The 25,977-nt window shown below is 44.2% G+C and overlaps 1 protein-coding gene across 2 annotated transcripts; it reads right to left on the reverse strand.

The window, feature by feature from the left end:
• Window positions 1-5,211: 5,211 nt before the first annotated feature.
• FBXL22 (F-box and leucine rich repeat protein 22) lies at window positions 5,212-20,651 on the reverse strand. Of its 2 annotated transcripts, XM_044283349.1 has the most exons (4): window positions 20,502-20,651; window positions 14,087-14,176; window positions 13,783-13,960; window positions 5,212-6,131 (listed from the first exon to the last, which is right to left on the reverse strand). In XM_044283349.1, exons 2-4 carry the CDS (start codon window positions 14,127-14,129, stop codon window positions 5,786-5,788), a joined length of 567 nt encoding a protein of 188 aa, XP_044139284.1. In that variant the 5' UTR covers window positions 14,130-14,176; window positions 20,502-20,651; the 3' UTR covers window positions 5,212-5,785. The 2 variants fall into 2 exon arrangements, with proteins under 2 accessions (XP_044139284.1, XP_044139283.1); XM_044283348.1 differs by having other exon boundaries at window positions 13,783-14,176.
• Between the last annotated feature and the right edge of the window lie 5,326 nt (window positions 20,652-25,977).

Raw genomic sequence — 25,977 nt, forward strand, 5'->3', positions numbered from 1 at the left:
AGTTTCGGGTGTTTTTTTTGTACTTTGCCCGTAGATTTCGACATTTTAGTTGAAATATCAGTGGGGGTTATGGCCGGTTGCACTTGAGAAGTATTACGTGGTGTTTTATAAGAGTTCTTGGCCATAAATTTGTCCATAATCACTTTCAAGTTGGAACCTAAATAACGATTGAATTACGATAGATGTTTGGGAGGGTAATCCCTGTAAGTTATTTATTCCATTAGAGAGAAAGCTAAATTGGCCATAAAAAGGTGTAACAGCATTGGTGCTGGTATTAGGCGATTTCTCGAATGCCCTGCGGATCACTGCCGCGAACTCCGGGACAAATCTGTCGCCCTACAAGCCAAACCAGCACATGGGGTTCAGCATCTCTTTGGTGGCGTGCCTGCGCCCAATTAGTCGTTAATGTCTGTTAGTCATTTGGCTGGTGAGGAGAGTGCCGTTAAAAAGCGGTCACACTGGGCTTCCCGCCCCCGGCAGTCCAATGAGAGTAGTTTAGTAGCGCACTATGTAGCCTTAAAAATTGGGTCGTTGGCCCTTTAAAACATCAAAATAGAAATGCAGAACTCCGGGTGTTTTGTAGAGTTCCTTATATAAACATTAAGGCAGAGCCTTCCCCTGTGCACTGGGATGTCCGGAGGTATAGCTGAGTATATGGGACCAGGGTAATGGAGTGTTTCAGGTGCACCCCTTATCAGAGGTTGAAGACGGGGGCCACCAAGATGGCCGACCGCCTCTGAAGCACAAGTTCTGCGGCAGAGCCGGTCGCTGCAGGCCCAGTAAGTGTAGCTGTAAGGACAACGGATCGCCCAACTCACCAGGTCCTGACTTTCGGTTTCGGGCAGATCACTATTTCACCCTCCGCGTCCCGACTCGGCCGGCAATCAAGATGGAAATTGAAGTCGTAGATGCAGTGTCTTTGCCAGGCCGCAATGGATGTATTCTGCCGCTCTGCGCGGCTCCAGTCCTCAGCGTGTCCGGTCCTCAGAACTGGGCTTCGAGGGTGGCATTCACCCGACAGCCGGCTCGAAGATGTCCTACTCGTGAGTAGGGTTCAGGGCAGCTTCAGATTGCCTGCCGGTCTGTGTTCCAAGCCGCAGTTTCTCACCCGGCATAGGCCGCAACCGCATATAAAGCGTCCACAATGCTGTACCGGGCTCAGATTCAGGCCAATGTGATGATATATCCTGTAGAAAAGGGGCCATTTAAAGTGTAGATGGCGATAGATTTTATCTTTCTAACCAGAGCTCTCAGCCTGCGCATCTGCTTCCCTCGGCATCCAGCTCCGCACCCCGCTTTGAGGATTTTAAACAGACGCCTGCTTGCTTCCTGTTGCTTTATTCTGAGATATTCTGGTCCCCATCCTGAGAACTTCCAGATGGATAGAGTAACATGCGCTGCTGCAGCCAATGACTAGCCCTAGTGGGGATATGTGCTGGGTCTGTATGGAAGTTTTCAGGACAGGGACTGGAAGACCACTGAAGGCAGCCAGGGAGCTGGAACTGAGTGGCAAGAGCAAAAGCCCCAAAGCTGGACAACCTTTTTAAGGTATGTTCACACATTGTGGTCATACTGTTTATTTTGCAAAAAGAGACCCTGCCTATCAGCTACTGATCTGGATAGGCCATCACTTAGAAAAGGCTTGACAACCACCTTAAGCAATAAAGAACTAGCTGCACCATAGTCACTGTGGCTTCCTGTTTTGATAATCTGCCATTAGGCTTTACATATTAGATTAGTCTCCTAAAAGGGGGATTTATCAAAATAATATGTATATGTAGCAAGGGGGGAAGAAAAGTGGAGGAGATGCCCATAGCAACTATCTGTTGGCAGCTGCTCCACTTTTCCCTTGTACTAATTGTGATGAATGTCTTTCAATGTGTTGATTCCCTACAAAAGGAATAAATTGTCATCAGAATGCATTCTTTGACAATTAAGTTGTAATCTTGAAGGTTGTTTTGAAGGAAAACAATGAGCCAGTGAATATGCCAGCAGAATATAACTTACAGTGAACGGTTTATGTATTATGAAATTGTAGTCCACATTTATAGTTGACTACCTACATAATAAAACATCTTCAAATACTCTAGTTTTTATACTCTCCTCCAGAGTAGACACACAGGCGAATCCTTCCAGTTTTCTGTAGTCTGCTTGACATCTTTGCTATGTAGGCTGGGCCATAATTATTGTTTACGGGTGAAGGACTTCATGAAAGCTCAGTTGGAAGCCTAGATATGGTTGTCTATGCTCTCACTTTGTGAGGGTATATAGCATCACTTCCTGGAGACTGTAGGTAGGTCTTGACATCTCTTTGGGCAATTTCACTCAAGCATATTCAATGTGGGAAATATGCTCTGTGTGAGAGAAATATTTCCTGGGCTGAACACAGTTTCTGTGACACGAGTCACAGCATTAGGCTACATGCACACAACAGCGCAATGTTTTGCGGTCCACGGATCTGCAAATACAATTTGCGGAATGGGCGGCCCATTATAGAAATGCCTATTCTTGTCCACAAAACGGACAAGAATAGGACATGGTCTATTTTATTTTTATTTTTTTGCGGGGCTGCGGAACGGAGCAACTGATGCGGATAGCTCACAGAGTGCTGTCCACATCTTTTTAAGCCCCATTGAAGTGAATGGGTCAATATCCGAGCCTCAAAAAAATGCGGCTCGGATGTGAAACCAAACAACGGTCGTGTGCATGAGGCCTTATAATGATCATCATGCTGTGTGTTCCTGCCCTACCTTGGATCTACTGAACTGTACTCGCTTAATGCCGTGAGTACAAATCAGTACAGCTGCAGTCAGACTGAAATTCACAGCATTATACATCATTATAATGCTGCGAACCTGTGTCACACGAGCAGTGTTTAGCCAGCTTGTGTGAAATTGCCCTATGTCACATTACATTTATTTTAGCTCCCATAAAGCACACACCCTACTTCACTGTCCATACAATACAGGGGACACATGTGGCTGCCCCATGAGAGTTTATAAAAAAAAAAATCACTACAGCATAGTTTTTTTGCTTTAAATTTTTTAAACACATTTATTCTGTTATACTTACATGTTATTAAGAACAAGTTAAATACATGAGATGTTCCTTATGTATGATGTACTAAATCAGACACATCTCAGATATTTGTCAAACAGCAATTAGGATATAAATGTTTTTCTTGGTATGGACATATTCAGTAGAAAAATAGTCACACCAGTTATATTTTGGTGAATTTAGATGCTCAGATCTCTTTCAAGGTAGTTTACAAGCTAAGTTAAAGGGGTTGTCTCATCACAGACAATGGGGGTATATCGCCAGGATATGCCCCATTGTCTTATAGGTGCGAGTCCCACTGATGGGATCTGCACCTATATCGAGAACGGAGCCCCGAAAGTGGTGAAGGGTGCACTGTGCATGCGCAGCTGCCCTCCATTCATTTTCTATAGGGCCGCCAAAAATAGCCAAGCACTAGCTCAGCTATTTCCGTCAGGCTCATAGAAGTGAATGGGAGCGGTGGCCGGTCATGTGTGGTGCGCTCCTATTCACTTCTATGGGGAGCGCGCTTGGTGGTGGCCGGACCAGAGTTCTCCAGCCACCACCTTGCAGGGCTCCATTGAGACAACCCCTTTAAAGGGGTTATCCAAGACCTGTAATACCCCCCTCCCCAAACGCCCGGGCTCCTCACACAGATTGAACTTACCTCACTCTCCGACACCTGCGTCGCTTCTGATGCCGCAGTGACGGGGAACAAGGTATGTACAATCTCTGTGAGGGGCCCGGGCATTATAGGTCTTGAATAACCCCTTTAAGTGTAATAGCCCATTCATATGGCAATATGGGGTCCCTGCTCTAAAACAAAGCTGGAAACCCTTTTTCCCCCAAAAAATAAACATTACAAAAGTACTTTTGGCCCTGTAATAGATCACTATATGGTCCAAGTGTTGACCCCCAAACAGGGCCGGCGCTACCATAAGGCAGACCAATAAATCACTAAGGGCCCTTTCACACTTGCGTTGGCCGGTTCCGGCATAGAGTTCCGTCGTCGGGGCTCTATGCCGGAACAATCCTGATAAGGATTATCCTAATGCATTCTGAATGGAGAGAAATCCGTTCAGGATGTCTTCCGTTCCGGAACGGAACGTTTTTTGGCCGGAGAAAATACCGCAGCATGCAGTACTTTTTGCTCCGGCCAAAAATCCTGAACACTTGCCGCAAGGCCGGATCCGGAATGAATGCCCATTGAAAGGCATTGATCCGGATCCGGCCTTAAGCTAAACGTCGTTTCGGCGCATTGCCGGATACGACGTTTAGCTTTTTCTGAATGGTTACCATGGCTGCCGGGACGCTAAAGTCCTGGCAGCCATGGTAAAGTGTAGCGGGGGAGCAGCATACTTACAGTCCGTGCGGCTCCCGGGGCGCTCCAGAGTGACGTCAGGGCGCATGGATGACGTGATCGCATGTACACGTCATCCATGCGCCTGGGGCGCTCTGACGTCATTCTGGAGCGCCCCGGGAGTCGCACGGACTGTAAGTATGCCGCTCCCCCGCTCCCCGCTCCTACTATGGCAACCAGGACTTTAATAGCGTCCTGGCTGCCATAGTAACACTGAAAGCATTTTGAAGACTGATCCGTCTTCAAATGCTTTCCGTACACTTGCGTTTTTCCGGATCCGGCGTGTACCTCCGGCAAGTGGAGGACACGCCGGATCCGGACAACGCAAGTGTGAAAGGGCCCTTACTTGTGAGTTGCGCCGCTGGGAGCCCGCCCGCGCCTGCGTGTGTCGTTCGGCCCTCACTCACAGAGCGGCACGGGCCCAGCAGCACGGTCAGGCTACTTTCACACTAGCGTTCGGCTGTCCGCTCGTGAGCTCCGTTTGAAGGGGCCCACGAGCGGACCCGAACGCTTCCGTCCAGCCCTGATGCAGTCTGAATGGATGCGGATCCGCTCAGACTGCATCAGTCTGGCGGCGTTCAGCCTCCGCTCCGCTCGCCTCCGCACGGACAGGCGGACAGCTGAACGCTGCTTGCAGCGTTCGGGTGTCCGCCTGGCCGTGCGGAGGCGTGCGGATCCGTCCAGACTTACAATGTAAGTCAATGGGGACGGATCCGTTTGAAGATGCCACAATATGGCTCAATCTTCAAGCGGATCCGTCCCCCATTGACTTTACATTGAAAGTCTGAACGGATCCGTCAGAGGCTATTTTCACACTTAGCTTTTATATGCCAAAATAATGCAGACGGATCCGTTCTGAACGGAGCCTCCGTCTGCATTATAATGATCGGATCCGTTCAGAACGGATCCGATCGAACGCTAGTGTGAAAGTAGCCTAACTGGGTCAGGCCAGGGGGTGTGACTGGCAAGTGGCGCAGCGGCGGGCGGCAGCAGGGACTGGAGCTGACTGTGTCTGTGAGTCTGACTCACACAGCCAGATTGCCATAGCAGCAGGACAGGTGGGTGATCACTGATGAGCGCACTAGCGCCAGAGTGCACGGCTTAAATGTGTTTTAAAAAATTATTGCACAAACAACAATCATAAATGGAGGGGGGGGGGGGAGAGACAATGTCTGTAGTCTGTGACATGGGGCCAGGGCCAAAATGTAGCTTTGCTTGTGTTGGCAAAAATCCTTGCACCGGCCCTGACCCCAAGTTCTTTCAGTGGCACGCCAAAGTGTACAGGTATTGTGGTGGTTTTACAGATGATGCAATATTAGAGCCATACAAAACAATCTATATGTGAAAGACTTTGGACAGTAGTTGGAACAGAAAGCATGTGACCAAGTCTTATCTCAGTATAATTTTTCTTGATGTTCGCGGAAGAGATATGATATCATCAGGTGTTCTGTCAGCAATCATATCTGCACTCCTGTCTGCCTGCAGTATAATCCCTGGACACCCCTGCTGCATCAGGGAGAGGCCCTTCTGTGTTATATTTCGGCAGAAATTGACATGAAGGGTTTGAAGTCTTCTAGAAAGAAGGAGAACCTTTGCCAGTGTCCTGTCTGTCACTCCAGAGCAATTTTCCAGCTTTAGACTTTGAAGGTGAGGACAGTGTTTCAAGACTTGGATGAGATTTTCATCACCGATGTGGGCACAACCAGAGAGAGTCAGTGTCTGCAGGTTTGGGCATCTAAGGAAGAGCAGGAGAAATAAATAAGTGGTTTTAGAATCCTCACATAATACATTTTTCTGTGTTGCCAGCTTTGCATATTCTGATTAAGGGCTCATGCACGCAACACGGATCCTGCCCACGTGCCGCCGCCCATAATAAAAATGCCTATTATTTTCCGACAAAAATAGGACATGTTCTGTGGTTTTTTTTGTAGCCCCATGCAACGGATGCGGACAGCAGACCGAGTGCTGTCCGCATCTTTTGTGGCCCCATTAAAGTGAATTGATTTGCATCCGAGCCGCAAAAAAATGTTTTTCCTACTAACATTCCTCCACTTTTCAGGTTTTCCCTACTTCAAAATCTGGAGTGGATTGACATGTCCCCGATGTGTATTCAGGGTTATAGACACTGTTCAGGGATTTCTTAATTGATTTTGTTAAAGGATAACTGTCGTATTTTTATTTTTTTGAGTATTGGATTGTGGTGATTAATATCACCTTGGTGGCCCTATTTCAACTTTTCACTGTGTATTCAAATACCCCTTAATTCCACATTTTTGTTCCCTGTACTGCCTACTTTTACCTGTGCTTAAAATAGGGTTGCTAGGCATGGTCCGTCTATCTGTTCATAGAGCACGCAGCCTGAAGGTCACATTACTGACAGCCAGGGACTGTAAGTAAATGATTAAAGCCAGGTCCACCCAGGAGCTGATAACAGTGCCTCGGCTGTGTGCACTTCTCCCTGTCCCTGCACTTGGCAGACGCTCCCTCACTCAGTAGACTGGGACAATGCAGAGTTGAAGCAGCGCAGACCAGGGAAGGGAGATCTGCCATCTGCTGTGTATAAATGAAAGCAACATGTGGTAAGAGGACCCCTTTGTGCTGCAGGAGATTAACCCTTTAGGGGGGAGAGCTCTGGTTACGGACACTTTTGGGGGGCTATTGTTACTGGCTAGTGAGGGCAGGCGGGATTAGCCTCAGGGTGAGGGCAGTAGCGGCCATCTTAACTGAATAGTGAAATTGCAGTTTTAGGCAGACTGGTTGCTAAGGGCTGAATCTTATTAAATATGGGGTAAATCAGTCTAATAGTAACTGATTCTGGAATATCATGTGTTTAGTAACTACATATATGAAAATTTAAATTAGGGTCTAAATGTGACAGTTATCCTTTAATGCTACAACATATATCATAACTGACAAAGTTAAGTCCCAGAAAATTTGAAGCTCATTTTTTATCAAGATTGTGTTGGGCCCATCTACCAATAACAAGATGGCTTTTGCAGATGGGAACCTAAGATTATCAGAATTTTGATCAATGATGTGCACAAAGAGCTTCAAATTTTGACATATAGTAAGTATAGCAGTAGAGCAATTCAGAATTATTAATGTTTTACTTTTTGCATGTGTCTGTGCATAGAGAAGGGTGCTGTTTATTTGCTTTTGCATGTCAGTCATGGTAGTGTGCACCTGCACTTTATTTCGTATTGTTTGGAGGTGCTAGGATAATTATTATTATTTTTTTATGTCCTTATTCACAGTTACATCCCGTGTGCATTTTATCAGTATAGGGCATACATATGTAAAGAAATGCAGAGAAATTAACACAAGAATCTTGGGGTACTCCTATATTTGCTTAGCACTATTAGGGCCGTGCATTCTGTTATGGCTTTTCGTATTAATGGAAAATAACGGAATCCATAAGACCGAAATCAAAACTGTAGCCTTAAAGAGGCATTCCTTTTTGATCTGTCATAATAGAAGCCTATGGGAAAGCCTAAGGGATCAGTCTGGTTCTCATTATGCTGGACAGAAAACAGTCTCAAGACTCAAGGCATTCTGGAGCGATATGTGCTGCCCAGTGTCAGAAAACTTGGTCTCAGTGGCAGGTCATGGGTCCGCCGACAGGATGACCCAAAACACACAGCTAAAAACATCCAAGAAGGGTTAAGAGCAAAGCATTGGAGACAGCTGGAGCAGTGTGTTCACGAGCAGTGGGCCAAAATACCTGTGGACAGGTGCAGAAATCTCATTGAGAGTTACTGAAATCACTTGATTGCAGCGATTGCCCCAAAAGGTTGTGCAACAAAATAGGTACCATCATTTTTGTCCAGGCCAGTTCCATTAGTTTGTTTTATAAATTATTCTGTTGAACCACAGTTCAAAAGCAATGATTTTTATTATTGATTGACAGTACATTTTTATTATTGCTTTTATCAGTTTCAAGTTATTTCTGTGACCATTGTGGGTATTTCTTTCTTTAAGGGCTCATGCACACAAACGTATTTTCTTTCCGTGTCTGTTCCGTATTTTTTTTTGCGGACCATATGCGGAAGCATTAATTTAAACTGATCCGCAAAAAAAACGGAAAACACTCCGTGTGCATTCCGTATTTCCGTTCCGCAAAAAAAAGAACATGTCCTATTATTGTCCGCATTACGGACAAGGATAGTACTGTTCAACTAGAGGCCAGCTGTTCCGTTTCGCTAAGTACGGAATGCACATGGACATCATCAGTATTTTTTGCGGATCCATTTTTTGCAGACAGTAAATTACATATGGTCGTGTGTATGAGCCCTAACAGAAAGTTTTCAACAATTTTGTCTACGTTTCGATAGATTTATTAGATAAGTATTTGGATCTGAAATATGTGAGAAAATACTAATAAACATGGTGATGGATCATGTGACGGACAATGTGATGAGCGCAGTGACGTCACCACAGGTCCTTTTCCTGTGCACAGCAAAAAATGAAGACAGAAAAGAAGCCAGGCTGCGCGAACAAGTGGCTAAAGCGAGTTAAATTTTTTATTTTATTTTTTTAAGCCCTCCAGCCCTATTGTACTATGCATTCTGTATTAAGAATGCTATTATTTTCCCTTATAACCATGTTATAAGGGAAAATAATAATGATCGGGTCCCCATACCGATCGTCTCTTAGCAACCGTGCGTGAAAATCGCACCGCATCTGCACTTGCTTGCGGATGCTTGCGATTTTCACGCAGCCCCATTCACTTCTATGGGGCCTGCGTTGCATGAAAAACGCAGAATATAGAACATGCTGCGATTTTCACACAACGCACAAGTGATGAGTGAAAATCACCGCTCATGTACACAGCCCCATAGAAATGAATGGGTCCTGATTCAGTGCGGGTGCAATGCGTTCACCTCACACATTGCACCTGCGCGGAAATCTCGCCCGTGTGAAAGAGGCCTTAGGTTCCCAACACATGTTCACGTTTTCTGTTTGTAAACCCGCACCCATGTGACCATAGCCTTATATACTATCCATATAAAATAACAATTCTTTTATGTCTGTAAGGGAGGGTGCACACCACTGCTATTTTTCAGTTTTTCTGATCAGTCAGAAGAACAGAAAAAAAAGATGCATGTTGAAAATATGGATCATTTGGCATCCGTTTGAGCCATTTCCGTCTAAGATCCACTTTTTTACTTTTGATGGAAAAGATTCTGCAAAACGTGTAATTGTCTCTATTCATGTGAGTGGCACCACCCATATGACTCCTAAGCAGAGCTTCATTGAATAAATGACCCATTTTAATGCATATTTTCAAATAAAACGATTAATCTATATTAATCTGCTCAGCTCCTCCTGCTCTGTAATAATCAGCCTGCAGATCAAACTGCATTTTCATGGTGACTGGTTTTCTTTAAATTTCATTCAAAGAACGATCATTTTCAGTGAAATTGTTTTTATAGACTGTATATGGGCACTTTTACTCCTAGCTATTAGTTCTCAGGCTTTTACACAAGCGGTACCAGACCTCTCCCTTTGCATGTACCAGCCTGACATTAGCTGAACATAACTTGTCATTGTATCTATTGTGATCTTATCTACTTGTTTCTACTCAGGAATCCCACTACAATGCCACATATGGTTGCATTAGCTTCCCACATTAGGCATCTGGCTTGTTGTGCTTTTTCATAGGTACAACATTTATATCAAAATATTCTAATTATAGTGGATTTGGTATATAATAGGCCATGTGTGTTATATTCACCATTTTGTATGTATTTTAAAGATGGCCGATAGAGGTTCATGGAAAGGACAGTTTATGTACCAGTCTGAGAAGAGTCGTTCTTGTCTCCTTGTGGATTTATGACAGATTAGAATATTCTCTGGATGCAGCTGGTGCTAATTACCTCTACAGTTTGATATCTATTAATGAAGCAGAAAATCTGTAATATCTATATACACGTATAATCAACCTTGGTTTTGTTTGTATAAGAAAATCAATAGGACCTATCTATTGTTTTATATTGAATATTCTGAAGGACGTTTATGTATCCGTTATCATATATATATTTCTCAATAGGAACGCATACACTCCTAAAGCATGAATTTAAAGTGTAGACTGTGTTTATGAGTCCTTATTCAGGAGATGAGGTGTTATTTTAACTAACAATCAATCATCCATTGGACTAACCGAGGAGAAACACACATCTGTGAGAGTACAATGTCCATTATATTCTTATCGGTACATAAATTTGAGAGTATGGTAAAAGTCTAAATGGTGTCCAAACGTCTGTGCTTAAATGGTATATGTGTCAGAACTAGTCCCTGGAGCTCTGATTTTAACGTTCCATATGTCAGGAGTATAGAATGAGATAAAGTCAAACTTGGATATTTAACCTTTAGGCCTCATCCTCAAGGTCCGCAAAATGGGGTTCCGTTGTTCCGTGATCAGTGTCCGTTTTTTCTTCCGTGTGTCTTCCGTGATTTTTGGAGGATCACCAGACATGAAGTAAAGTAAAAAAAAAAAAGTCGTTTTGGTGTCCGCCAGGCCGTGCGGAGCCAAACGGATCCGTCCTGACTTACAATGCAAGTCAATGGGGACGGATCCGTTTGACGTTGACACAATATGGTGCAATTGCAAATGGATCCGTCCCCCATTGACTTTCAATGTAAAGTCAGGAGTCCCTATCGGCGTTTTCTCCAATCCGATGGTATATTTTAACTTGAAGCGTCCCCATCACCATGGGAACGCCTCTATGTTAGAATATACCATCGGATATGAGTTACATTGTGAAAACTCAGATCCGACAGTATATTCTAACACAGAGGCGTTCCCATGGTGATGGGGACGCTTCAAGTTAGAATATACTAAGAACTGTGGACATAACTGCTCCCTGCTGCCTGGCAGCATCCGATCTCTTACAGGGGGCTGTGAGACGCACAATTAACCCCTCAGGTGCCCCCCCCCCCCCGATCATTGGTGGCAGCGGAGAGTTCCGATTGGAGTCCCAGTTTAATCGCTGGGGCTCCGATCAGTAACCATGGCAACTAGGACGCTACTGCAGTCTTGGCTGCCATGGTTAATTAGCAATCTTAGAAGCATTATACTTACCTGCGCTGTCTGTGACCGGCTTATAGCACAGACCTGTCACTTACCAGTAGGAGGAGCACCCGGCCGGTCACAAACAGCGCAGGTAAGTATAATGCTTCTAAAATTGCTAAGTAACCATGGCAGCCAGGACTGCAGTAGCGTCCTGGTTGCCATGGTTACCGATCGGAGCCCCAGCGATTAAACTGGGACTCCGATCGGAACTCTCCGCTGCCACCAATGATGGGGGGGGGGGATTTTAATTGGGGGGGGGGGCCACACTGGCCACCAATGAATTTAATACAGGGGAGGGAGGGGGGGCCACACTGGCCACCAATGAATTTAATACAGGGGAGGGGGGGCCGCACTGGCCAACAATGAATTTAATACAGGGGAGGGGGGGGCCGCACTGGCCACCAATGAATTTAATACAGGGGTTAATTGTGCGGATCACAGCCCCCTGTAAGAGATCGGATGCTGACAGGCAGCAGGGGGCAGTCATGAACACAGTTCTTAGTATATTCTAACTTGAAGCGTCCCCATCACTATGGGAACGCCTCTGTGTTAGAATATACTGTCGGATCTGAGTTTTCACGATGTGAAAACTCAGCTCTGAAAAAGCTGTATGCAGACGGATCTGCGGATCTGTCTGTGCTAAAGTAGCCTACGGATCACGGACGCGGATGGCAATCTTGTGTGCCTCTGTGTTTTTTCACGGACCCATTGACTTGAATAAGTCCGTGGACCGTTGTCCGTCAAAAAAATAGGACAGGAAAATCACGTAAAACGGAACAACGGACACGGATGCACACAACGGTCATGTGCATGAGGCCTTACTAGAATAATACTAATAGCTTAGGTAATAGTGTCACCTAGGGGTAAATGAGTAACATTACACCAACAGCAGAAATGCATATGTACACGTCTAGCCGGCAATGATTGGAAAACTGTGTAGGTGTGTAACTGATAAGGCTACTTTCACACTGGCGTTTCTGGGTCCGCTTGTGAGATCCATTTCAGGGCTCTCACAAGCGGCCCAAAACGGATCAGTTCTGCCCAATGCATTCCGAATTGATAAGGTTCTGTTCAAAATGCATCAATTTGGCTGCGTTTGGTCTCTGTTGCGTTTTATAGGCGGTCACTAAAACGCAGCTTGCAGCGTTTTGGTGTCCGCCTGACGAAGCGGAGCCAAACTGATCCGTCCTGACTTACAATGTAAGTCAATGGGGACGGATCCGTTTTCACTGACACAATATGGTGCGATTGAAAACTGATCCGTCCCCTATTGACTTTCAATGTAAGTCAAGACAGATCCGTTTTGACTTAGACTTTTTTTTAAATTAATAATTCAAACGGATCCGTTCTGAACAGATACAAGCATTTGCATTCTCGGTGCAGATCTGTCTGTGCAGATACAAGACTGATGCGCACCAAACGCGAGTGTGAAAGTAGCCTAAGTTTGTGATCATAACCCACACACACATGAGGGAGAGAACAAAAAAAAAAAATAGCAACAGGAGAAAGAACAGGGGAAACAAGGAAAACACAGAGAAACAAAGAAAGTCCAGGAGAAAAATCCCAATGACCAGAACAGACTTTGGAGCTGACTTCCCTTAGTCTCTGCACATCATCTGCATTCTCGGGTAACGTATAACTTTATTCCGTGTAGTGTAGATATAATCAGCCTGATATTTAGAAAACTCCCTGTTGTATGGCGGATGTATAGTGTTAAAAGGGCTACATCAATATTGTCACTATTCAGTAAAGATGCATATTACTGAATAAAAGATCAAAATATTGATTTCAGAGGAAACTCTCTAATTGGAATAATTTAATTCCATAGTCGATACCAGGCTTGATAATTTATAAGTTGTGTGGCAATACTACTCGATTATCCGAGATTTGTCATAGTTTTGTGCATAGCAAGGGTTCGTATCTGTCATTAACATTATTGAGTTTTATATCTGATAATTGTGGTTGAGACAGATCGTATTACATTTTATGTTTTAGAGGTATTGTGTATACTTTGGTCTTGGTGTTTGTGCCATCTAGTGCCGAATTTTGGGTACTGCATATCACTGTGTGTTATTGCATATTATTGACTTTTATATTCATTAAGCTTTGATTGTATTTTAAGTTATTGTATAATACATAATTTATATTTTTGCATAGAAGCTTGTACCATGATTTACTGATTGCACAACATAATTAAATTAACAACGATCTCTTTTTGAGGTTTTTTTATGTCCACCTCGAGGATCAGTTCCCTTTGATCCTTTCTTTTATATAAAGCATTTGCTTTATATCCCCGACAAGCTGTATGTATTACCTTTTACAAACCTCTTGAAGGAAGTCGCTCACTGTGTTCAGATGGGGCCTGCACATGGACTTTTGCAGAGTAGTTTTCACCCAGTCCTCAATGTTACAGATTTTCACTCTGCTTGAATACCAGCAAATTGACAGTGATTTCAAAGCTGGTCCCAGAATGTAGTTCTTTTTTCTAAGTTCTGAAGGAGAGCTAAAATTCAAAAAGGTCCAGAGACATGGTTCCTGGAAAACATCCTGGCAGGTTTGTGAAAGGCATTTCCTGCTATCTTTATCCAGGAATGAGAATAAATGTAAAAGGCACTCACGGTTTAAATCTGTGATATTCATTGTGAGAACTCGTGGCATCATAAGATGAATAAAAATTTCAGGAATCCAGAAGTCTTTTGTCGAAGTCACTGTAGAAAGGTTACATTTTACTATAGATACTTGCAGTGTAATCTATGCAACACATGTCTTACAGGATTACATACTGTCTTTTAATGTAAGCAAATTAACCATGTATAGTAAAGCTTGAGTGGGAACCTGGTACTACACCGTGAAAATGACTTATTAGTCAGGAAACCTTTCTAGAGCTGTAACTATAGAAAAGTGTATAGATGCAGTATATTTCTACTTATTTATTTCTGTGTGTAATGTAGTGTATACTAGGCTTTAGGTCTCATGCACATGGCCGTTGTTTTGGTCCTCATCTGAGCCGCAGTTTTGGTAGCTCGGATGCGGACTCATTCACTTCAAAGGGGCTGCAAAAGATGGGGACAGTTGTCCACATCCGTTGCTCCGTTCCGTGGTCCGCAAAAAAAATATAACCTGTCCTATTCTTGTCTGCGTTTTGCGGACAAGAATAGGCAGTTATATTAAAGGCTGTCTGTAAGGCTGTCTGTGCCGTTCCTCCATCCGTGTTTTGCGGATCCGCGATTTGCGGACCGCAAAACACACAACGGTCGTGTGCATGAGGCCTTAGAGAGGTGGTCCAGTTTTTGTTTTATTTATACCGGCAGTATGAGAAATCCTGCAATTTTCTAATATACATTCTGCTCACGTGCCTTTATCAGTGGAGATGCCCCCTATCTGCAAAGCAGAATGGTATGGACCAGTCAGTCCTGTGTAAACATGGTGTCTGTCATGTGACCCCTGGCATTCAAGTAACTGTGCAGGTATCTAACAGGTAAATAGTGTATTAAGGAGCAGGACATATACAGGATATGAACAATTACCACATGAAATGGCAGTTCATCATAATGGCTGTGTAGAAGCAGATCAAATTCTTCTTCCCGTCTCATCCGTGATGGTGAGTTTTTTTTTTCAAGTTGACTTTATTAACAACATGCCATCCCCTAAAGAGAGGCAGCTCTGTAAATACACACAGCGATATAAAATGTTTATTCCATCACTAATTCTATTTAGTTATCACATGACTGTATCCATTGTGCTAACCCAGCACATACATGTTGTATAACCCAGCTGCCTACTGAATGTCAGGGATCACATGATGTACACAATGTTTAGTGCTACAGGACTGACTGACCCATGGGCCATACTGACCTACTTTGCAGATAGGGGTGACATGCACTGATAAAAAAAGATAAGTGAACAGATTTTTAAATACATGTATATTAGAAAATGGTATGACTTCTTACTCTATAAAAAATAATAATATACATATTAAACTGAATACACCTCCCCTGTGTTGTTGAGAACATGGCGTCCCATGTCAGTTTGTGAAAGCGGCAGAGCAGCAGCGGGTCTAGGCGCAAATGGCGACAAGACTACAAAGTCTAGTCGCCATTTAGCAATTCTAGGTCGCATTTGTGACCATTTTGGTCGCCATCTGGAGCCCTGGAAGCTATACTTTGAAGGGGCTGTCTGCTTTGTTTTTATATTGATGACCTATCCTCAGGATAGATCATCAAAATCAGAGCCGTCGAGGGCCGACTCCCAGCAACCCCGCCAATCAGATGTTTGAATAAAACGCAGCTCTCATACCAGCGCTGCCTTCACTTCACTTTTACCTGCTCGCCGTTGCAATTGCAACGACGAGCAGATGTAAGTACAACTCCATCGTCCCCATTCGCTTCAGTGGGATGGCTCCTTCAGTAGTGTGTTTTTCTTAGTTATTTTTCATTTTCTATAGGGAAAAACATGCTTAAAAAAAACACTTGCAAAAAAAAAAAAAAAAACATGAAATATACAGTATATGTAAAATTTTTACATAAATGTTGCGTTTCTTAATGCACATCAACCACTAAGTGTGAATATAACCTTAGGCCTGGGCTACACTGACTATTCGTACCACTACAAATTGGTTTTAACTATCGAGCGACAGATGCAGTTCCAAGATATAGTGTTTAATGCAATCTTTTGGACTGCAGCTCTAATGTAAACTGCATTTTCAGCATGATCAACCCTATTAAACCAGGCATATTGCCTGGTAGGGTTGATCATTCTGATTAAACCGATAACTTTCTTTTGTATCTCGGGTGAACCGCTGCTGAAATATCTTTTATTTTTTTTGCAAAATAGCTATTTCAAGCACCAAGGGGTTGGCTGTAGCGCATGGAGCACTGCTACTACTAGGAATGCAAAATTTTGCTAATGTGCTGTGGCAGCTGTTTGGGTGCTGGTACTTATTTGTGGCAGCAGAGCCTCTGGAGAAAGGAGACAGGGCTGTATGGAGAGGAGAAAATACTGACCTTTCCATCCTCCAAGCAGATGCGCTCCTCCACTATTTGTGAAGCAGACGGCGGTCCACCCAGAAGCGTATTCTCTCCTCCCTATATAGCTCTTTCTCCCTTCTCCAAACACTCCACTGCCACTTAGTGCCGGAACCCACATATTTACCACAGCACAGTAGCAAAATCATTTATGCCTAGTGGAATACATTATTTTGCTAAACACATTGAAACTAGAGAGGAGCGAATTTCCTATTTTGAAGTTCGTTCATGCTTTATTTACTGGTAAACGGTGAATTGCGTTATGGATTCCGTTACCACAGACCATAACGCAATTCTATGACGGGAGGCATTCCGTCATAATAGAAGACTATCGGCTGCAAAACGGATCCGTCCCATTTCTGTTATGCAGGAGAGGACTCCCCTGCATAACAGAAATGGGACGGATCCGTTATGCAGCCCATAGACTTCTATTATGACGGAATGAATAATGGAATGCCTCTAAAGGAATTCCGTCATAGAATTGCGTGGTAACAGAATTCATAATGCAATTTACCTTTTACCAGTAAATGAATCACAAACAAAATTTCATAACCGGAAATTCACTCATCTCTAATTGAGACTGGGTACACCATATGAGCAGGGCCGGCGCCACCTGTAAGGCGACCTAGGCAGCTGCCTTGGGCGCAATATAGCAGGGGGCGCTGCGCCAGAACCGTGCGGTTTAAAAAAAAAAAAAACATTGGTTAAGTGGCCGGAGGCGCCCCTCATGCTGCGCTGCCGCTCTAGTAAGCAGGGCCGGCACTTCCATAGAGTCCTTAGGGGCGCCGGCCCGCAACTAACTATAGGCAGGACACGTGTCACCCGGAGATGAGCGCTTCCATTGTGGAAGCGCTCATCTCCAGTCATCTGTATTGCCGTCCTCAGGACAGCGATACAGATGGCTGTGCAGCAGGGGAGGGAGAGGTGGGTCCCTTCCCCCAGCGGGACACAGGCCAGAGGAGGCCTGCATCGCATCGCTGACATGGAGGTAGGTATAAGTGTTTTTTTTGTTGTTGTCAGTACTGGTGGCTACTGGGCTGGCACATGATGGGGGGCTCTGCCTACTGGCACATGATAGGGGGGCCTATGGCTACTGGCACATGATAGGGGGGGCCCTATGGCTACTGGCACATGATAGGGGGGCCCTATGGCTACTGGCACATGATAGGGGGGCCCTATGGCTACTGGCACATGATAGGGGGGCCCTATGGCTACTGGCACATGATAGGGGGGCCCTATGGCTACTGGCACATGATAGGGGGGCCCTATGGCTACTGGCACATGATAGGGGGGCCCTATGGCTACTGGCACATGACAGGGGGGCCCTATGGCTACTGGCACATGACAGGGGGGCCCTATGGCTACTGGCACATGTTGATGGGGGAGCTCAGGCCACTGGCACATGATATAGGGGAGCTCTTGTTACTGACACATGATGGTGGGGGGCTCTTATTACTGGCACATGATTGGGGGGCATCTTTTAGGGCACATTTTACTGACACATTATTGGTGGGCACTATAGGGGCATCTACTGAGGCCACAAAGAACGGCTATTTTATGTGGGGGCTCTGTATAGGGGCATTTTATACTGGGACACATTATGGTGGGTACTATGGGGAAGGTGGGAGAGGAGTACTATGGGGTCATCTACGGGGGCACTGAGAAGGGGTACTTTATACTTACAAATTATGGGGGACACCCAGGGCATCTACTGGGGCACTATATATGGGGCATTTTATACTAGTACATTATGGAGGGCACTAAGAGGGAGGGGGGGGAGGAGCACTATGGGGGCATTTACTGGGGGCACTATATAGGGGTATTTTATACTGGCACATAATGGGGGCACTATGGGGACATTAGCTCAACTGGGGGCATTACAAGGGGGTATTTTTTGCACTGTCACATTATAAGGATAATTATTTCTACTGGGGGGGCATTATGGTGGGCTTTATTACCCCCCCCCCCATGGTATGACCCCCTAGTAGCAGCACCAGCCTCTCCCTGCTCTGCTATTCCTCTGCCCCTTCTCCAAATCCTTATTATGAAATCTTTCTCATTAGGATAAAAGACATCATCAGCTCCGCCGAGCCCCCAGCCAAAGTGTTGAAGTGGGCCAAGCCAAGTAATTGTAAGTTTTCATATGAAATATGTTTGTTATACATATATAGCCTACACTGTGCAATATACAGTTTTTTCTGTAAAAGTCATGGGGGGGGGGGGGCCTTATTGTTTTTCGCCCCAGGCTTGTTTCTTTAGCTATGGTTTAAGTTATGGTAGTTATTCTCCACCATTCTTAATGGGGGGCTTTATTGCAACTCTCTTTTAATTTAAATGCTGAGAAACGGGTGGAACATATGTGATGTCATGATATGGGCAGATCATCTGATAAGGGGGGGCGGCAATTTTTATCTTTGCACCGGCCCTGCATATGAGTATTTGCAAGCCACAGTGTGGGCACAAGAAGACAGGACTAGATGAGAGGTCTAGCCCTGTCAAAGAGGAGGGGGGAGTGTACAGAATATAGTAGTGGTGCTCCAAAACTAATTTGCATATAAGTAAAAGTAAAGATATCTCGCCAACAGTTCAACCTAGAAACAAAAGAAGGTTAGCAATTTAACCAGCATGGCAAGTCAAGGCAATACTCCTGGTTTAATAGGGTTGATCATGGTGACAGACACTCTAAGGGCTCATGCTCACAAACGCATTTTCTTTCTGTGTCTATTCCGTTTTTTTTTTTGCAGATTGTATGTGGAACCATACATTTCAACGGGTCCGCAAAAAACAAACAAAAAAAAACGGAAGTTACTCGTGCTAGTGTGAATTCCGTTTCCGTATGTCCGTTCTGCAAAAGAATAGAACATGTCCTATTATTGTCCGCATTACAGACAAGGATAGTACTGTTCTATTAGGGACCAGATGTTCTGTACCGCAAAATACGAAATGCACATGGACGTCATCCATATTTTTTGCGGACCGCAAAATACATAAGGTCATGTGCATGAGCCCTAATAGTTAGGGAGGTCGCTGGTTACAGATACCCTTTATCAAAATGTTGCGTAGATACATAGCTGTGGTTCACCTGCTAAAAATACAGTTTTTCTTTTGTTGATCTGATGTTCTATTACCAACTTATGATACTTTTTCTTAATATGCAAATTAAGCCTTTGGTGCAACGAGGTCATCACCATTGCTCTTCTTTCACCCAAGCTTCATTCCTTTCCGTGGTCAGCCCCTCCCTAGCTGCTTTGCTGCTGCCTGGCCCCATCAATCAAAACAGCCAGGGATGGGCTGACAAGGAAAGGAATGGAGCTTGGGTACAACAAGAGCAATGGTGATGTCCTTATTGCACCAAAAGGCTTCACTTGCATATTAAGAAAAAGTATCATAACTCGGTAACGGAGCTTGGATCAACAAAAGAATAACACTGTATTAATCAGGTCAAGCACATCTATGCGCCTATGCAAACAGTTGGACAGGGAGATTGCTGGTGACAGACTCCCTTTAAAGTCAATCAGTACAGCTACAAAAAGTCACAGTGTAGCCCAGGCCTAATGGGAAAAGAAATACATTATCAAACATTACCAGTATTGCAACATACATAGGCCATTTTGGGGGAGAGGTGGGGGGTAGGAGAAATGAATAGAAGTTCCTATAAGGTAAATTTTAGGACAGTAAATGGATAAGCATTTGATTTAGTAAAAAAAAAAAAAGAAAATGCATGAAAAATACCTAACCTAGTTTACATCATCCAATTGCTAAATACATTTTCTTGTTTAATCGCACTAATAAAATGCCCACATATAGCTTTGGCCACATCTTGTGTTTTTTACGCATCCACTGACAGTGGAATCGTATCGCTGAAGTATCAACCCACAGTAGAGGCCACTGAATACATAGGCTATAAATACAAGTATATAATTACACATGCTCTACACTTGTGAAATGGTAGATACCCTGCTCCCCATAGAATACCAGCGAAAGAAAATATATACAGTGCTATGAATACCTCCGTAAACTCCCAGGTAATTCCAGTGTTGAAGGAACTGATACCGGCGGTGGTCCAATTAGTTGCTGCAATTAAGAAATAATATTCCACAGGAACTTTTCATGTGATGCTCTGCATGGAAAAGGAGTCTGTGCAGTCCCAGATCGTGTTGTGTACTTAGACACTAAGGACATATATGGCTGGGAGCAAGGACTGCAGCTGTCACTAGGTTATATATAGACTCAGATACTGGCCCTTTAAAATCAACCTGATAACTGAATTATTGCTTAGGGCTCATGCACACGACCGTTGTGGTGTTGCGGCTCGCAAATTGCGGATCCGCAAAACATGGATACCGGCCGTGTGCGTACGCCATTTTGCAGAACGGAACGGCTGGCCCATAATAGAACAGTCCTATCCTTGTCCATAATGCAGACAATAATAGGACAGTTATTTTTTTTTTTTGTGTAACAGACATACAGAACGCACACCGAGCCATTTCGTTTCCGTTCCGTTTTTTTTTTTTGCGGACCGTATGTGGAACCATTTATTTCAATGTGTCCACAAAAAAAAAAAAAAAGGAAGTTACTCCGTGAGCATTCCATTTCCGTATGTCTGATTTGCAAAATTGCGGACAATGATACGACTGTTCTATTAGAGGCCAGCTGTTCCGTCCCACTAAATACGGAATGCACCCGGACGTCATCCGTATTTTTTGCAGTCCGGAAAATACATACGGTTGTGTGCATGAGCCCTTAGGGTGAATTCACAAGCAGCAGATTTGTATAGAAATTTCTACAACAAAAAATCTGTTTAATTCATCTGACTTGGGTTGTTTCTGAAGTATGTGCATAGATTTCTCCAAGCCTCAGATGAATATTGCGGAAGTTTCTACAAGAAATCTGATATGTGAATATATATACAGTTGTGTTCAAAATAATAGCAGTGTGTTTAAAAAAGTGAATAAAGCTGAAAATCCTTCTAATAGCTTCTATTTCTATACACACAAGTGCATTGGGAACACTACACATTCTATTCCAAATCAAAACATGAAGAAAAATATATCAAATGTGTGTTGTTCCCTTTAAAAAGAAATTGAAGAAAAGTGAATATTAGACTGTTCAAAAATATAGCATTGTTTGTATTTTTCTTTACAAACTCAAACATTCACTATATAAACTGAAAAATGTTTGAAGATTTTGCTTTCCTTTAAATAGGACCTTTCACTCATATACAAACTAAAAACTAACTCTATCTGTGGGCAGAGCGGCGCCCAGGGGTCCCCCTGCACTTACTAGTATGCCTGGGCGCCGCTCCGTTCGCCCGGTATAGGCTCTGGTGTCTCAGCTCCGTCTGTTGTATTGGACTGATTTTTTGTAGGAGGCGTGTCCCTTGCTGCAGTGCTGGCCAATCGCAGCACACAGCTCATAGACTGGCTATGAGCTGTGCGCTGCGATTGGCCAGTGCTGCAGCAAGGGACACGCCTCCTACAAAAAATCAGTCCAGTACAACAGATGGAGCTGAGACACCGGAGCCTATACCGGGCGAACGGAGCGGCGCCCAGGCATACTAGTAAGTGCAGGGGGACCCCTGGGCGCCGCTCTGTCCACAGATAGTTAGTTTTTAGTTTGTATACGAGTGAAAGGTCCTCTTTAAATCACTTAAAGGGTTTCTGTCATCACAAAATTTGTTATGTAGCTGGCTGACATTAGCGATGTGCTAGTGTCAGCAGTACATAACTGTGTAACTTATCTGCCTACATGCCGCCGTTCGCCCAGAAAACTAACTTTTAAAATATGCAAATGAGCCTCTAGGTACCATTGCGGGATTGCTGCAGCACCTAGAGGCTTCGTCATCTCACCGTTCGGCACACCCATTTTGCTTTGATGGACATCTCTGCTCTGCGCATTGAAAGTAAAATCCTGCGCCTGCGCCGCCCCGTTTAGTGTTCGGCGCAGGCGCAGTGAGTGAAGGACGCTTGCCTGGGCGTACCGAACGGTGAGGAGACGGAGACTCTAGGTGCTGCAGCAACGCTCCAATAGCACCTAGAGGCTCATTTGCATATTTTAAAACTTTGTTTTCTGGACGAACAACGGCATGTAGGCAGATAAAAGTTAGACAGTTATGTACTGCCGACATTAGCACATCGCTAATGTCAACCAGCTACATAACAAATTTTGTGATGACAGAAACCCTTTAACTAATATTTAGTTATATAACCACTGTTTCTGAGAACTGCTGTACTTCTGTGTTGCATGAAGTCAACCAACTTCTGGCACAGTTCTTCTCTATTTCTTGGTTTTGCCTTAGAAACTGTATTTTTGATGTCACCCCACAAGTTTTCTATTGGATTAAGATCCCCTACTGTGGCTTGAATTCAGTGTTTGGGGGTCATCTGATAAACTGTCTCCGGCCACTAGACCCAAAAAGAACAATCTTACTTTCATCAGTCCACAAAATGTCTCTTTAGGCCGGTCAATGTGCTCTTTGGCAAGTTGTAACCTCTTCAGCACGTCTTTTTTTCAACAGTGGGACTTTGTGGGGGCTTCTTGCAGATAGCTTGGCTTCACATAGGCATCTTCTAATTGTAACAGTACTCACAGGTAACTTTAGACCTTCTTTGATCTTACTGGAGCTCATTGTTGGCTGAGTCCTTGCCATTTTGGCTATTCTTCTATCCATTTGGATGGAAGTGTTTCTTCCACGTCTTTCAGGTTTTGGTTGCCATTTTAAAGCATTTGCGATCATTTTAGCCGAGCAGCCTATCGTTTTCTGCACTTCTTTATATGTTCTCCCCTCTCCAATCAACTTTTTAATCAAGGTACACTGTTCTTCTGAACAATGTCTGGAACGACCCATATATCCTCAGAATTTCAGAGAGAAATGCACTGTAACCAGCATGTACAACATTTGCTGCCTTCCTTCCTTAATAATTGCCATCCTTAATAATTGCCACCTGTTTTTCAAACAATAAATGACCTCACTCATTGAACTCACAAGTTGCTATTATTTTGAACGTGCCCCTTTCAATTAGTGATTCAATTACACAGAATCAGCAGCATGCCTGTCATGACTGTTGGATTTCTATTACTCTACTACACCTGCTAGTAAATTATTTGCCATGTAGAAATATATATTTTTTTTTACTAAAAACAGTGATTGATCAGGTTAGTGATGTCTGACTGCTATTATTTTGAACACAACTGTACTCTTTCACACAAGTGGCGCTTAGACTACTTTCACATTAGCGTTTTTCTTTACCGGCATAGAGTTCCGTCACAGGGGCTCTATACCGGAAAATAACTGATTAGGCATATCCCTATGCATTCTGAATGGAGAGTAATCCGTTCAGGATGCATCAGAATGTCTTCAGTTCAGTCATTTTGACTGATCAGGCAAAAGAGAAAACCGTGGCATGCTACAGTTTTATCTCCGGCGAAAAAAACCGAAGACTTGCCTGGCATTTTTTTCCATAGGAATGTGTTAGTGCCGGATCCGGCATTCAAAACACCGGAATCCGTCCATGTGCAGACCTTTAAAAATGAGAAAAAAGTAAATACCGGATCCGTTTTGCCTGATGACACCGTAAAATCCTTTTCTCGTTAAATGCATTGGAGAAAACAGCACTATGGGGTATATGCCCAGGTGAGCTATACCCTCTCCTCAGACACTGCAGCCAAAAGGAGACAGTATACAACTAAACTGAGAACTAACTTATCCTAAACCGGGAAGAAAAACAACAGCCTATGACAGGAAACAAGATAGAATGCATTTAACGAGAAAGGGATTTTAGGCAAGTACAAAAATCCAATTTTGCTGTTAATTACATTGGGGACGCAGCACAATTGAACATTCTAAAGCAGTCCCTGAGGGAAGGAAGAGCCATGTGAACAACCTAGCGCACAGCTGTGTGCAGAACATTATGATCCAAACTGGCATCAGCAGTGGCTAAGGAATGGATCTGTTACATTTTTTACGAAAGTATAAATGGAGGCCCAGGTGCAGTCTTGCAGAAGCCTGATGCCAGATAGCCCAGGAGGGGATGTTTGTGACTATTAGCCATGTAGGCTTCCCCCGAAGAAAGGTGATTGCTACTAAAAAGCAACCTTTAAAGAAAGAAAACAAAGCAAAATTTACTCAAAGGGAGAAGAATTGAGTGCATCAAGGACCAGGTTTAGGTTCCATGGCTCAACAGGAGGTTGAAACTGCATGGCGCATTGAGCCATCCTCTGAAGAAAAGTCTTTACATGAGGTCGAAAAATCAGTCTTTTGAAAAAAAATGGATAAGGCATAAATCTGGCCCCTAAAGAGACCAGACCCAGCCCAAGTTCCAGACAGAACTGGAGGAAAGAGAGAAGCCGGGGAACACAGAAATCCAAAATATGATACTTATAAGCGCCAGGCAATTTAGGATTTCCAGGTAACTCTTGGCAGACTGAGGCTTCCGTGACTTGGGCAAAGTCTGAAAGAAAATGTGGCTTCCAGGAAGTCGAGCCGGAGGGGGAAGAGGCCATGAGCTGGCTGCAAGACGAAACACAAGTTCTGTGTACCAAGCCCTGCGGGCCAGTGTGGGGCCACCAGGATGGCCGGAATGCTCTGACTTAAGGACGCAAAGAAGAGGACTGGGAGGGCAAACTGAGAGCAGGGGACTATGAGGGTGTTGATGGCTGTGGCCTGAGGATCCTGAGACCGGGTGGCATAAGCCAGTAACGTGATTGAGACGGGAGGTGAACAGATTCACGTCCAAATGACCTCACCAATGAAACAGTTGAAGAAAAACTTCCAAGTGGAGGGACCACTCCTCTGGTTCAGAGTCTGACGACTTAGAAAGCCTGCCACCCAATTCTCTCCACCATGAACATGGACAGTGTAGAGCAGGGACATGTTTCTCCACCCACTGTAGCGAGCGAGAGGCTTCACGCATCTCTGCTCTACCTACCTCATTGGTTGTTGGGATAAGCCGCAGCAGTCAGTTGAGTTGTCAATCTGGATTCTGACTGGGAGATTCCAAAGTTGATTCCAACAAAAAAAAGGGCTAAGGATATTGCCGTGATCTCCAAGAGGTTTATCTGCAAGGAGGACACTGGGGTGGTCCAGAGACCATGGACTATGAGGAATCTGAACACCACTGCCCACCTGGACATAGTGGCATCTGTGGAAAACACCTGCAAGCGGAGGGCAAGAAAGGGGGGTCCCGATGGACCTGAATGGGATGGAATCACTTCGAAGGAGGATACCATAAAGTCCAGAACACTCATGCAAATGGGGAGAGGAGAGGACTTGCAAAGGCAAGACACTCCTAACCATAGAGAATAAACCTTAGCCTGTGGGAGAGCAAACCTCCCCAGGCGGGTGTCAAAAATCATGCCCAAGAATTCCATTTGTTGGCTGGGAACAAAGAGGACCTTTCCTTTTTGATAATCCACCCAAACTGAGTAATCCAAAGGCTGGCCAGGTTATCTCCAAATCCAAAGGCTGTCTTAGAGGGGGCCTTTAC

The sequence above is a fragment of the Bufo gargarizans genome, chromosome 2, assembly GCF_014858855.1.
Source record: "Bufo gargarizans isolate SCDJY-AF-19 chromosome 2, ASM1485885v1, whole genome shotgun sequence".
NCBI lineage: Eukaryota > Metazoa > Chordata > Amphibia > Anura > Bufonidae > Bufo > Bufo gargarizans.

Coding starts and splice junctions, on each gene's coding strand:
- FBXL22 (XM_044283348.1), bottom strand. CDS start 14,129: ATGATGCCACGAGTTCTCACAATGAATATCACAGATTTAAACCGTGAG. Junction 6,132..13,782: donor CTTCAAGAGGTTTGTAAAAG/GTAATACATACA, acceptor GCTCTTCCTTAG/ATGCCCAAACCTGCAGACAC.